The 15,063-nt window shown below is 47.8% G+C and overlaps 1 protein-coding gene across 2 annotated transcripts in view; it reads right to left on the bottom strand.

The window, feature by feature from the left end:
• The window catches only part of SHROOM4 (shroom family member 4), a 678,783-nt gene extending 664,124 nt beyond the window's left edge, over nucleotides 1-14,659 (bottom strand). Inside the window, exon 1 of one of the 2 annotated variants that reach the window (XM_069648657.1) lies at nucleotides 14,315-14,659. In XM_069648657.1, coding sequence (XP_069504758.1) covers nucleotides 14,315-14,536 — 222 coding nt within the window. In that variant the 5' untranslated portion in view covers nucleotides 14,537-14,659. The remainder of the gene's footprint in view (nucleotides 1-14,314) is intronic. The other variant, XM_069648654.1, reaches the window with a different exon arrangement.
• Between the last annotated feature and the right edge of the window lie 404 nt (nucleotides 14,660-15,063).

The raw sequence follows: 15,063 nt of genomic DNA, 5'->3' as shown, positions 1-15,063 counted from the left end.
TACATCTTGCTGCATGTTGGGTTCACTGGAGAGCTCTGAAAGTGAGCCATGCTTCTACATCTTGCTGCATGTTGGGTTCACTTGAGAGCTAAGTGAGCCATGCTTCTACATCTTGCTGCATGTTGGGTTCACTGGAGAGCTCTGAAAGTGAGCCGTGCTTCTACATCTTGCTGCATGTTGGGTTCACTTGAGAACTCTGAAAGTGAGCCATGCTTCTAGATCTTGCTGCATGTTGGGTTCACTTGAGAGCTCTGAAAGTGAGCCATGCTTCTAGATCTTGCTGCATGTTGGGTTCACTTGAGAGCTAAGTGAGCCATGCTTCTACATCTTGCTGCATGTTGGGTTCACTGGAGAGCTCTGAAAGTGAGCCGTGCTTCTACATCTTGCTGCATGTTGGGTTCACTTGAGAACTCTGAAAGTGAGCCATGCTTCTAGATCTTGCTGCATGTTGGGTTCACTTGAGAGCTCTGAAAGTGAGCCATGCTTCTAGATCTTGCTGCATGTTGGGTTCACTTGAGAGCTAAGTGAGCCATGCTTCTACATCTTGCTGCATGTTGGGTTCACTGGAGAGCTTTAAAAAAGTGAGCCATACTTCATGTCGGGTACACTTGAGAGCCACAGTTTTTACAGAAAAGTTACACATGATAGACAACCATGTTTGATAAGTGGGGCAATTTCCTTGGGATTGGATGCCAAAAGCCAAACAAATCAATCAGAATAGGTTGTATCCTGACGCCAGGTTCAAAAGACTTCTACCCAATGCACAATACTTATCTGGGCGGGAGGCTAGGTAGGTTTGAGTGACAGGACCATTCCTATGTGGCTTTTTTGGTTTTGTTCACAGTTCATCTTTGTGTCATGTTGTAAATGGCATATCACTCACGGTCTCTCTCTATTTCTCAGTCCGCTTAAGTGTAGACATTGGGAGTGTATAACACAGGAGCACCTTAAGATTAAAAAGTACTACATAAAAACTAAACAATGATTGGCAAATCTTTGGTACAGCCATTACAAAGAGTCCTGAAGAATGCATAAATAGGGGGCTCTGAGGAGTGATGGAGAGAGGGGGTGAAAAGAAGTGCGAGAGGGAACCTGGCAAGGAGTAGTGGTGTGGAGCTTGCATGCCTTCGACTGCAGATGACGTGCGGTGTAGCGCATAGGGTGGGACAAAAACCGCCACTGAAAATTCGTTCATATCAGTTCAGGAAATGTACAAAACTCCATGCCAGCAAATTGATCAATTGGAAATTAATTGGAATCAGCAAAGTAGAATTTCCAACGGGACACCTAGACTTGAAGTAAAATAAACATGGCACCAGCGTCTGGTCAGCATGGAATATTGCAAGTATCTCCACGTCAGCTCCGAGTAGCTCATGCTAGTGACATTTCTTACTGACACACAAGAAATGCTTTCCACCGGATAAAGTTGTGACATATTTATTTATTTATTTCAATAGCGCCCAGGACCCCGGAGATATCACAGCGCTAGTAGTTATGTTACAATCAGTGCATATGAGGCACGTGGTGCCCAGAAGATGGTCGCGGATAACAGTTATTCTTAGACAAACAGGCGAGCCGGTTTTTAGGCATATTCGTTGAACAGTAATGTTTTGATGTTTTTGCGAGAGGCCTGGTTGGAGGGATCCTCTTTGATGTTGGGTGGGAGCATGTTCCAGAGGGTGGGAGCGTAGGTTTTAATAATCGAATTCACCCATATTCGAGAGCTGTACAGACAACCATCTGCCAGCAACTGAACACAGTAGAAAGAAGCGAATTGAAAACGATCAACTTAAAAGTATACAAGCGCGGTGCCAGAGGACCAGCATGAGCCAGCAAAGCGGCATCAGAGGAATGGGGGGCATGTGCTACCCACGTGCACATGCCTGGCAATCGGGTAACCTATTCAAATGGGCACCCTCTTAATGCACAAAAGAATGGTGTGCAATACACAATGCACACTGCGTTCATTAGACACATCTGGTTTTATCCTTGAACACGCCTCTCCACTAGACAAAGCTTCGCAGTTATATTATATACCAAGTTCTCTCCATGCCCCTGCAAAGAATCATTTTATAAAATACATTACATTTCACCCAAATATTTCACTTGCTCATACTTTGTGAACATGTTTGCAGATTTGTTTCTGACTTGAGCATTTTTTTTCATGAATGCAGCACAGGGAGGAAAAGGCAGGCAGCCCGTGGCTTGACATGTTGCTAATAAGTGTTGCTTAGAGAGATAACAGGTGCGAAGATACTTTTTTTTCCGTGGAGGTCGCGGGGTGAAGGGGGCAAACATTATTTTGCCCGGTGCGCTGTCTGAGCAAAGGCCGGCCCCGAATATCCCACTCACTACCCACACAGTTGGCCAAGCCTTTACTCAGTAGAGGGGACGGGGACACGCACACGCACACGCCCGCGTAGTGAAAGGATTGCAACTGGTTGAGCGCTGCCACTCTCAGCGGTCCGTGGGGAGCGATAGAAGGGCACACGCCAGGAAGAGCGGTCGGGTTTCAGGGGTCCCCTGTGTGAAACCTCTCGGCTTCCTATAATGCATGGCCGGGTGTGGGCATGCAGACCGAGCCTGTTTGGCAGACTGGCCCAAGGCAAGGAAAGGGATCTGCAGACCCTGTCACATCTCCAAATAAGTGCTTTATCATAGAGAAAAGAGCGGTAGATAAGGACGCTATTGTTTACAGTGAATAGTTACTCTACTTAAAAAAAAAACATTTTAACAGTTCCAGAACTTGTGTCACTGAACAGATTTCAGTTTACTTCACCTTTTGTTGAAGCTTAACACTTACTTTGGGTTTCTTCTGAGCAATACAATGGAGTGCAAGAAAAAAAAAAAACTGAACACAAAAACACAAGAAAAACAAATCTTGGAGGGTCATAGTCTTTTGTCCATCCGAACCCCCCTTGGCGCTCTGCCCCCACACCCCTCCACCCCGAACTCCGTAAGGAGTTGTTCCATTCTACCATCCTACCCACCCAATCCCACAGGGGGGGGGGGGGGTCACAACACAATGCTATCATCCTACCCACCCAATCCCACTGGGGTCACAGCTCCAGGATTCCATCCTACCCACCTAATCCCACTGGGGTCACACCTCCATGTTTCCATCCTACCCACCTAATCCCACTGAGATCACAGCTCCATGATTCCATCCTACCCACCCACCCACCCACCCACCTACCTACCTACCCAAACCCACTGGGGGAGGGGGGGGGTCACAGCTCCATGCTTCCATCCTACCCAACCAATCCCACCTCCATGCTTCCATCCTACCCACCTAATCCCGCTGGGGTCACACCTCCATGTTTCCATCCTAACCACCTAATCCCACTGGGGGGGGGAGGGGTCACAGCTCCATGTTTCCATCCTACCCACCCACCTAGCTACCTACCTACCCAATCCCACCGGGGGGGGGGGTGTCACAGCTCCATGCTTCCTTCATACCCACCCAATCCCACAGGGGAGGTCACAGCTCCCTGCTTCTAACCTACCAAGTCAATCCCACAAACCAGTCCCAAAAAGGATCTATATCTATCCCACCGAAACCCCTCTGTAGCATTCCCTCTGCAGCGGGCCACAAGCCACCCCCGATGGGACATGGGTATCAAGGTTGCCTAATGAGACCCCGGGTGTGCTCAGAATCCACCCTCAGAATTCAGGGCTTCCCACAGAAGCAATCAAAGGCGATTGAAGTGGCGATATCTTCATTTGTGACTTTGGAACTCCTTGGGTTCAGTTCATTATCATGAATTTCAATGATTATAAAATGTTTTTATAATCAAACAAAATAGTTCAATAATGCATCCATTCATTGAAGTGCGAACAATTAGTACTATTGGATCATCACATTGGCCGGATGTCCCAGGAAAGGGGATAAGACGGTGGCACCCGGTGCACTTTAGTATTCTGTGCTTCCCGTAGCATGAAACTTGTTGAATGCAACTTGAATTAATGTAAGTGTGATGATGTGGCAAAGCAAAGTGTGATTAGCATACGAGTGTGCCATTACAAAAGGGTGCCCCAGGCTGGCTTAACACAATACGAGGGATAGCTAAGCAGAGGAATTCTCAGCAATGATGATGGATTCAAAGCTTTCACGCCATCACCTTTTGGGGTTTATGGCAGGGCGGCCGGGAGAAGCCAGTCTCCTCTCCCCATTGTCATGTTTTAGTCTTCGTGCTACCAAGTATGGTTGAGGTCAGGCAACATGGAATGTGTAAAATATGACACGGAGCGCGCCAATCCAGGAAAGCAGAACATCCTGGCCTAAATGTGCAAATGGAGGGCACTGTTACTGCATACAAGTCACAGTATTTACAAAGTCCCAGGCTGGATTATACAGCGGTGTGGAAGAGCGTGCAAGTGTTCCCGTTTAACGCAGAGTAGATGTCAGTCCTGATTTTATTCTGGAACTTGTACGTTTCCCTGACCCAACCCCATTTTAAATTCGAAGGAGGTCCCACAATTTTCAAAAGAAAAATAAAAAAGGGGTCCACATAGCCTGCTCACACATGGTATGGGCTGTGTAGGAGTCAGCACTTGAACAATCTACAAATGGTTTTCATGACTCTTCTGTAGACATGGGAGTGACATCAAAGTAGGCTGTCCCACCGCTCTTCCCACTTCCGATTGGACCTGCCCCAAGCCTAGTTTATCAAAACCTGGAGAGATGGGAGATAGCCATGTCAAACTCATCTGGTGACTCCCAGTTGGGCATGGAAGCAAGCGCCATAACCTATGCACGTCATTTTGGGGATTGGGTTGGTCGAAATTGGCAACTCACGGGAGTCCCCTTGTGATAATCAGAACCTCCGTTTTTGAATGAATGGTCTCCCGGATCGCGATCAGCCAGGATGCAAAGTTACATCCAACACCCCTTCCACAGAAATTAGGAAGGCACTGGCGGCCAGGCATCTTGTGGCTCAGCAACCGATGCCGACGATGATGGCCAGGAGCTGAAGGCTCCTAGGTGTCAGGCATCTCCAAGTAAGGGGAAAGCTATACCTGCGGAGCAAGGAGCCAACTCATATTGCGCTGCAAACCTTACCGCCACATGAGAAGCAACAGAACATGTTATCCAGCATATATATATATATGATCCACAACTTTCTTCTAGCGGTGCCGCAATGCTCCTCAATGTACATTGCTAAACCAAGAGTTAAAGGTTTCTGTGGTAGATGGTCTGGGGAATCAAAAGCAGCTTCTGCGAGTGGCTGGTGTCAAGCGAACAAAACACCTTTCCCCATGACATTCAATTTCCGTTCGAGTGGAATTGAGATTGTAAACTAACTTATAGGTTGGTGAACAGCGCACAAAGTGTGCGAGTGAAAAATACACAACCAGCAGCAGGAGTTCTTCAAAAGGAGAACCCTCCACCCAAGGGTTCACAGTGCAATGAAATTTTCTTGAGAACTACAGAAAGACTATCACTGCTCTTGAAACTAGTATTCTTGGTAAATGGACATATATTCAGATAATGTTATTTTTGCAATTGTAAGCTTAATGCTGATAAGAATGTAGTCCACGCATTAGATCAAGAAAATCTCTTCTTTGTATTATAACAATAGCCGACATGTTTCGACCAAGGTGGTCGTTCTCAAGGCTATTAAATCAACGAAAATTGTTCAATAAGTCACAAAATAAACACATTTGACAATATTATCATCATATTGTAGAGTTAGTTGGTACCAAAAGAAAATACAACCAATGATGAACTGTAAAATGAAATAATAAATACCATACCAGACCGGTAAATGGGAGTTTTGGTTAAGCAAGTGTTCATGGAAGGAATTAGAAGAAAACAATTTCAGTTCATATTCACTGTCAAAGATGACATAAATTACTGGTATAACATTTTCTTACATGGGCAAGCTTGCCTAGACTGAAGTCAGGGTACATTAGTGTGCAATTGAGGATAGCATGGGTCCAGCACCGATGACCACCCATTTGGAGTCCGTATTTTATTAGTCCATGTGTCAAGAGATATATAGTGCACAGCAAGCATTGACCATGCACGTGATTCACCAGGTGGTGATGTGAAAATGGTAATTTAGAATGAATACAAGTGCTTACCATCTAAGTGCACTTGTTCTTTTTAAGGCCTGTGGATGTAATTGTAAATGTGAGATTTATCTTGACAATTATAAACAAAATATAATAGGTAGTGTAGTGATGCACAGTGCATAGCCTTTCAACTGTCATCAAATTGGGTATCTTCTTTGTTTGGAAAGTAATCAGTGGGTCAAATCCCTGCGCCGTTGAATGCAGATAAACGTACTTTTTAATGACCATTGCTAGGTTAGTAAAAATAGATTGTCTGCAAAGTTCGCGCTTACCTGTGATTGGGAAAAATCCCTGGATGTCCCTTTTCATCAATAGTATTACTTGCAAAGGCCGCGTCGCCGTAAAGCAAGTGAAATGCGGCCAGGCCGCGCTAAGCAGTGACGTGTCACGCAATGACGTCACACGCACGGTAGCGCGTGACGTCACAAAGTAAACATGACACGTCAGTAATTGTCGTGCTCGCACTTATGTAATGCTGCTGCAACGTGAGAGTCTGCTAATATATATTAAATATATTATAAAAAGAAATGCAAAAGGCTAATGTGTATTCGAAGAACATGGCTATAGGTTAATCAGCATGGAATGCAACGGATCTACTATGAATTCACTAAATTCAATGCTTTCTTAATTGTATATGCAGGGCACAAATGCAACCTATTGCCATTATAACTCAATAATCCAGAGATAGTGCTGTGTTATACCAAATGGCAGCCAAACATTGGAACATTGTCCACTTAGATAAGGACTTTACACCTTTTCTCATGGACAAGCCTAAACGTACTTTCACCAAAGCGCCTACACACAGAAACAAACTGTGTCCTTCATTTCTGAATTTATCATTAACAGAAACACAGAATTGGCTCCCAAGGGGCGGTGGCTTTTACAAATGTGGACACTGCAATCAATGCAATTACGCTTTAGACAAATGTCAAATCTTTAAAGATCGGTTGGGCAATGAAATCATCATTGAGGATCATATCAATTGTAAAACATATTACGTTGTCTACATTATCAAACGTGTTTGTGGTAAACAATATGTTGGCAGCACCATCAGGCAGCTGCGTATACGTATTCGAGAGCATCTGAGTCTGAGGAATACTGAACCCAAAACACCACTGGCCATTCATTGGCAAAACACACCAAATGGACAACATTCAAGATATACGTTTCTTGGGTCTAATGAAAGGTAAGAAAGGAAAGAGGGGTGGGGGGTTAAAACTTACAACTCAAATTGCGCAAAATAGAACAACAGAGTCCGGCTTGAATTCGGACCATGAGATGCATGTTTTTTTGTAATTAAGATTATTTTACCAAATAACATGAGCCAGACAAAACTCATGCATACATGCAAAAATAACATTATCTGAATATATGTCCATTTACCAAGAATACTAGTTCCAAGCGCAGTGATAGACTTTCAGTAGTCTCTAGGATAATGACATTCAATTTCTGCCAACCCTACGACGTTGGAGACATGTTGCCCATGGTTTTATCTGGAGGTGCGAAGATTCCTGAAAGGGGTACTGGAGGACTCAAAGTGGCCTACGAGGCATTAATACAGTGCCCGGAAAGGTAGCCAAACTCTGCGTGGCCGGCGAAGTTTGCAGGCCAATTGGATGGTTTATAGATGTGTGTTACTAGTCCAAAGTGCTTGAATAGAAAAGAAAGAGTTAATGAGCAGGAGCTAAAAGGGGACTGTAGTGGAGGCGAACTTCCATGGCCCACTCCGGAGGGCGCTGAGGCATGTCTGCGTATGTTAGCTGAAATGGCCTACTACCCTTCCGTCACATGTCAGATGGAAGGGTTTTATCATGCATTTTTAAACCCACCATGACACTGATGGCGTTTTGTAAATATGCAGATGGAGCCAATCGCATGGATATCAGCCCAGATCACACAGATTTTCACCAATGAGGGTGAAGCACACACGTGGTTGGCTGAGCCCTTGAAAGTTGTAGGTATTGGGTTAATAAAGACATTAATAAACTAGCGTTGCCCTGTGAAACAAATCATTTTCTGGAGAAAAGGTGCATGCACAAACCATGGCTCAGTGGCTCTGAACTGTGAAGTGAACTACCAGAGAAGGCCACTGGGCAGCCCAGTGGTGTGGGTGTGTGGCTGATCAGCTGGCATGGCTTGGCTTATTCCACTGTAAAGACACGCACACCGTGTAACAGTCACCTTTTCCCCTCAAGTACAGCAAAGTCACAAGGGAACACATTTTTTGAATAAATGATATAGGACCTCAAGTTGACGAATAGAAAAATGTTATTCTACACAAAAAGTCTGCAATTGGCACAACTTGCGCACAGCGGTTCGGGGCAGAGCCAGCGCGCCAAGGAACACATCGGATCCCTGCAAATTGATCCTCATGCACGCAGCAAACTGATCAATCACACCAGAAAGTCACGAGGCCACGCATGGGTCTATTTCTGCGCTGCTGGGAAAGAGCACTCGGCGTGGGCTGATCTGTGCAGGGGGAGTGACCACGCGTGCCTCTCTTGCGTAGCTTATCACGTAATGTGTGCATGGGTGAATTTACAGAGCCAAGCTGGCTTTGAGTGTGGCGTCAGAATGTCTACACCCACGTGGCAGCAACTGCTCTGTCTTTCTGCATCTTGGGAAGCGCGAGTACAACACGGCACACTCATGTGAGTTCTTATAATTATGCAGGCGAAAACAAAGTAAAATAATGGGCAAAGGTAATGTGGTCTGCCTAGGATCAGCGCCAGACTTCAAGTTAGTCCCCAAAAAATACACACACTGTTCGCTTAGTTACGCACCACTCACAAAAGAAATCAAAATTGGCAAGGTGATCGAAATGGAGAGGTATGCAAGTTCTGAAGGCAAACACTGAACAAAGGTCACATGTGCAGATTTCCAAGGCACCGCAGTCATGGAGCCACAAGTAGCTCTGGGTGGTAGGCTCTCCAAGCGGCACGCAGGAGCCACTCGCTCCCAGGTATTTCACTCCCCGCTTTAACGTGCATATTTGCTACACACTTTCTCTGCAATACACCTCTATGTGCAACCAGGAAACGCGAATAAGGACACCTTGCCCAGGTCTTCCTTTTTGTCCCAGACCAATCCGGGCGGTAAAGGAGGAAGGCAGCATTCATGCCTCAGGTGGATCATTACAGCCAAAAACAAACGATATAGGAGCAGCACAGCCTTAAAAATATAGGTCTTCTGGGGATTTCTGAAGGCCAGGTGGTGCAATCCATTGAATAGAACACGGGCAACTTCAAGGATGCAACGGGCCTGCATCGATTTTTCATTCAAGCATCACACATTCCACTAGACAGCACTTAAGGAATGATTTCATTTCAATCAATGTTTCTCCTTGAATTAAACAGCAGAGCCCTTAAATACTCAACTAGGCCTACATCAGGGGTGGATGAGCCATCCAGGCCTTGTTGTCTCTTTGCATTGCAGTCCTGCATTTGTAAGTGGTCAAAGCAAAACTACAACTAGCAGAATGCAAAGAATACAAACAGGACTGGTTGGGCTACACCGACCATACAAGTGTCCAGTTGAAAGTTCAGGGGCTGCCCAGGCCCCTCACGGGAGCGCTAGACGGACAGCCTGCATAGCGAGCCGCCTTTCTGGCCACCCCCCGCCCAGAGGGTACCCACACCTTGCATCCTAACTTGGAAAGGAAGGGACGTCCCTGGTCCCAGCCACATCCGGCTGGGCTCCGGGGAGTAGTTATAAGGCAAAGGGGCTGGTTGGCTCATTCTCTCCTTGCAGCCACTCTAGTGCCAAATTCGGACGACGGGCACCGAGCCCTTTACAGACAGTTCAGACACCCCGTCAACGAGATTCAGTAGTCCGGAAGAATTACTGCTTGACAGTTTATAATCAGAAGCGGACCTCCGCTACTCTACAAACCGGAAGTGACAAGTGTCCCCCGGAACTAGAAGATCACGACAAGCCCAACAAACCAATGGGCGACCTTAGAAGTCTAAGAAGATATGACTTTAATTGTTGTATGACTAAGAAATGTGATCTTGTGTTTCCAAATATACACCAGTTGTCCTTAGGGTATGTGTAACCATTGCATGATGTCTTAGACCCCGAAAGGGGTGGGGGGCAAAGAGGGGTGGCACCCCTATGCAGTAAGTATATTTTGCAACATGCTTCATAAACTGCTACAAACAAAATCATTTCAAACATTCCATTCTGGCAAAGCTAGTCCAGGCCTGGTTTCTACATTGCATTCTGGGACTCGGTCACGGATTGAACCATTACCTAAGATGGACGAGAAGACACCTCTCAAGAATGGAATGGTGCAGGGATAAAATCTTATCTTACTAAATCAATTTCCGAGACTCAAAACACAGCCACTAAGAAAAATCAAAACGCTCCGATATTATGCGACAGCAAATTGAGATCCTGCTTTGTAATTGGCATTTAAAAGCTATAATGTCTCAAAGCAGAAAATCGCGACAGTCAGATGTACCATGAGAAAACGCACGGAACTGGGCATCCTCTGACCCAAGCGCTGAGCAGTCCCAGGTCAGCTCAGAAGGTGCCCCGATGACCCACCTTTCAGCCTAGCCTCCCCTGTACCCACAATTCCACCAGGACAAGACATTTTAAGGCCTGTTTATCTGTTAATGTTAAAGGGCATTTGTACCACGCAGTATCACCACCAAAGTGGTCCCCTGGTGCTCTGGCGGCTCTGAAAGAGGAAGGGAGGGGGGGTTAGTGGGAAGGAGCTGGAAAAGTGCAAGAGAGTAGTGATGTGCTGTTGGTGGCTCCAGCCCGGTGGGTCCGTTGGCTGGGCCTGGGGTGTTTGCGGCCGGTAGTCGTGTACTGTTGTGCAAGTCTAAGTGTGTTTTGTTTTGTTGTCGCAGTGCTGTGAAGTTTGTGCAGTTTGTTGTGCTGTAGGTTTGTGGTTCTGTTTGGTTTGGAGTTTGAGAGATGTATGCAGAGGGGGAAATTGTTAGTGGCTTCTCCATCCTGACTTGAGGCGGTGGGCTTCTGTAATCTCCCCAGATGGGTTTCGGTAGCACCCCTGTGCTTCTGTCCTGATCTGGGTACATCCAGCCTGCAAGGTCCCTTTCACATCTAGCCCCCTCCTCCCCCAGCCTGCCTCGCAGCCCTACCCAGCTTCCTATATAAATAATCAGTGCATACTATGTACAGGGCAGGGGTGTTGCTAGGTCCGGAAAAGACCCGGGACTAAGCTAATGTCAGAACTGTCGGGACTGAGGGCTAGCTAGCCTTTTGGTTGTAGCTCCTGAGATTCTATCCGGGGCTAAAACCAAAAGACCAGGGGGTATAGCCCCCATAGCACCCCCCCCTAGCAAGGGCTCTGGAGCTTCCTAGCTAGGTTCACACTTTATAAATACCAGACATAGCACTGGTTCTCATGCCAGGTCTAAGTAGCTAATTCAGACCATTTTAATTTATCTAATTTTTTTGTCCAGCACTGGCCCTACTGAGAGGGTCTTGGGTGGAGGAGGTGAAAAAGAAGGTACAATAATTTTCATGACAGGAAGATCAAGATAGGCAGAGCAAGGCTCAAAATCTGCACTTGCTACTAGCCATTGGCTAGTGATAATGGACGCTTGGTGATTAAGGAATGGTGTGCTTTGTCCGTCTATAGAATTGGGCTAGCAAGTGACTTTTTATGGCTTGCTAGTAACTTGCAACTTTACATTCCGCCCTCCTGGCCCCCTGTACAGAGGATGGTTGGGGAGGTGGTCTAGCTGGATTAGCCATGGAGACAATAGGCATTTTTTAGGCTTTTTCAGAAGGGGATGATGGAGGGTGCATTGCAGATGAGGAATGGTAGGACATACCAGGCTCCGGCAGGCGACCACTGGGTGAATGCAGGTTAGTTAGCAGAGTGAAATGCATCAGGGATTTTGGTTGGATTGTCTGGTGTTTCTGGGGGTGATGAGTTTCAGTTCAGTGAAGGAAGGATGGGGTTTTGAGGTGCGTGGCTCTATACATGGTCCAGTATTTTTAAATCTATTTTCTGGGATCTGGTGAGCAGGTGGAGTTGGGAGAGAGCTGGGGGTGGTGTTAGAGTGCTTGGGTAGGCGCAGGATGAGTCTCGTCTGCTAGTTAGTGCTCCTGGGGCATCCCATCAGGATAGCATTGCTGCTGTCCAGCTTTGAGAGGCCGGGTGCCTGCACTGCGGTGTAGAAGTGGTCATGGGCAAGGGTGGGTCTCATCTTGCACAGGAGGTGTAGTTGTAGGTTGCATGTTTTGGTGATGGCCGACATGTGGTGTTTAAAGGATAGGTGTTGAGAGGGATGTGTGGATTGTCGGTGGGTGAGTTTGAGTTGGTGCAGATGAGAAGGTATTCCGTTTTCAATTGGTTGAGTTGGAGGAAGTGGGTGGCAAGACAACTTGACATTGGGAGGAGATTTGGAAGTGAGAACAAGACTCACTATTCCATGGTGAAAGAGTAGGTGTGTCAAGACGACCCATTCCTGGTGTAGATTACAGAACCAAGACTTCCACTACCAACATGCAAAGTAAAAGGGAAAAAAAAAAAAAAAATCACACAGGACTATGTGAGGTAATCACTAGCGCCATTGGACACATTCAGGGAGCTGCAAAAGCAGAGCTCTTCGCTTGCTGTGGCCGGCAGTCATGTTTACCCCCTGTGGATTGTGGAGCTTGGAGGTTTCCCGTCAACATTTGAAATTTAGGAAAAAATCAGAAGTCCCAGTTTTCCACGCAAAAAGATGTCCCAATGGCCTTCTCGCGCATGGTCACCGGAAATGTGTAAACTCTGCAAATGCATTATGTAAACATAGTGGGGCTTCAAAAACGCATGTCAATTCATGCAGGTGACATGTTATTTTTGTTTCACTGCTGCCATCAGGCCTCGTGCCGGGATCACCAACTACACTCGAGATTATGGCCAACATGACTTTGCTTGCTGGGACATGTAGTTTTACTTTTATATACGATGCAGAGTACCATTAGCTCCAGCGCCAGGACTCGGTGAAGAGGGCACTCCCGGGGCCCGGCATGTGTTCAGTTGGCAGCTCTGCTGGGCCCTACAACACTACAGTCAGCCAGACATGTTAACCAACAGCAGCCCATCCGCACGCTGGGACTGGTGGGATGACAGTGCCCTTGGGGAAAAGCGACACGGCGTGTCCCAGAATGCATAGTGCTGTGTGCACAACATCCATACCTGCTTGCCGGCGTCACGTACCATGTGGGACGGGTGGCACAATGCAACTTCCCAAAACGAGCCCCTTTTCACTAAGAAGGACACTTGGAAGGTGTGCGAGTAGATTAGCACTGGGTTAATGGTGAAACTGGTTTACACTCGCGGCTCAACGTTACCTCGAGGACCCACCTCCAAAACAACATCAAGCTGCTGGCATAGCACCCCTCCCCTCCCCACTCGGGATTGGAGGGTTTGGGGAAACTTGCTGAAGTTGTGAACAACAAAAACACCCCGCTTGCATTCCAAAATGGATTTGCCCGCATCGCACAATAGGCAGCTCCACATGTACCCGTGACGTCGCCGGGCAGCCTGCACTTTAGAAACAACACACCCACCCAGCCCCCGCCCGGACGAAGGAAGGATCATGTGTTTCTCCTTCCTTCCCTGAACCTAGAAATGCAGTTCACCCCCCACCCCCCCCCAGGGTCCAGGACCAGACAAAGCCTGCAGCAAGCTGGCTTTCTCCCCCCAAACCCCCGCCCCCAGATGTGCGGGCCGTCCCATGCTACTGAACCCGGGTCTTTTCACTCTGGAGCCCATGACACGGGCTGGGAAAGACCCCGGCTGAGTCAAGTCTTGCTCCGTGCATTTCTGAAGAGAGCAGGGATAGAAGCCCCCCACGCAAACCACGGCAGCTCTGCAGGGTTTCCACAGTGGAAACCAGGAGCGGTCAGCTCAGCAGCCCTGCACCCCCCCCCTGCTCACTGCAGGGGGTGGAATCCGCGGACAGCAACATTAGCAGAGCAAATTGCAATGTTCTGTGAATGGCAGCGCAGCGCACAGTACCCCGGTAAACCCACAGAGGCGGGTCTTGGGCTCTGTGCAAACCAGTGTGCCGATACAGGGAGAAGTGTTTTATTTGCGTTTTTTGAAACTCTTTCCCCAGTGAAAGCGCTTCAGTCACCAGACACTAATTAGCAGTCTTATTCAAAAATACACACATGTTGATCCCGCTTTTGACTGCAAAAGGGTAACTATTGCACCCGTTCACCCCGAGGGAAAGGGCACTGGTGTTCGGCGCTCGCATCTTACCTTGGACACGATCAGGGGCTCCCCGTGCTCCAGTCCGCCCTTCAGGGTGAACCCCCAGGGCGCCCCTCCCTGCAGCTGCACATGGATGCACTGGAAGGACACCGGCCTGTTCTCCCCCCTCTCCGGATCCGTGGCCCCCTGAGGGTGGGGGTCCCCGCTGGCAGCCTCCTGGGGGCGGGCGTCCAAGCTGGCAGCGTCAGCTCCCCCCTGGGGAGGCTCCATGGCTGGCAGCAAGTCACCGGGGCACTGGGGTCCTCATCCCGCAGCCTCCACCATAGATCCAATTTCATGTGACGAGGGGGCGGGGTGGGAAAAATCCTCGCCGAGCTCCGGCAGATGAAATGAGTCAAAAGACACAGAGTAACACGAAAAGTTTAACTGACAAGGAAATGGTTCGTGGGCGGGCCAACGGAGAGGCGGCTAGCCAATGAGAAGTTCGGGTCTCCAGGGGGCGGGGCCTGCGGGATCAATTGTCACTTTGTTTCATTCTAGGGAATCCTGGAAGGGAAAGGAAAGTTTTCTGCAAGGAAGGAGTTTGGGGGGAGATGCGTGCATTGGCCCACACGGTTTGTGTGCAAACCATCACGTGTGCGCTCAAGGGATACTTTTTATCAGGTTAATGTACTACGCCACTCTCTCTCTCTCCCTCACACACACACACACACTGCATAACAACGCACCGAACCGTAGGCGCGTGGGCAGTCACATGCCAAAGTCAGGAGAGAGCATACACACATAGACGCCCTGAG

Source organism: Ambystoma mexicanum, chromosome 2q (genome assembly GCF_040938575.1).
Source record: "Ambystoma mexicanum isolate Mex_15411 chromosome 2q, UKY_AmexF1_1, whole genome shotgun sequence".
NCBI classification, from domain to species: domain Eukaryota; kingdom Metazoa; phylum Chordata; class Amphibia; order Caudata; family Ambystomatidae; genus Ambystoma; species Ambystoma mexicanum.
The sequence above is the reverse complement of the archived record's forward strand: the minus strand, read 5'-3'. Positions and strand labels throughout refer to the sequence as shown.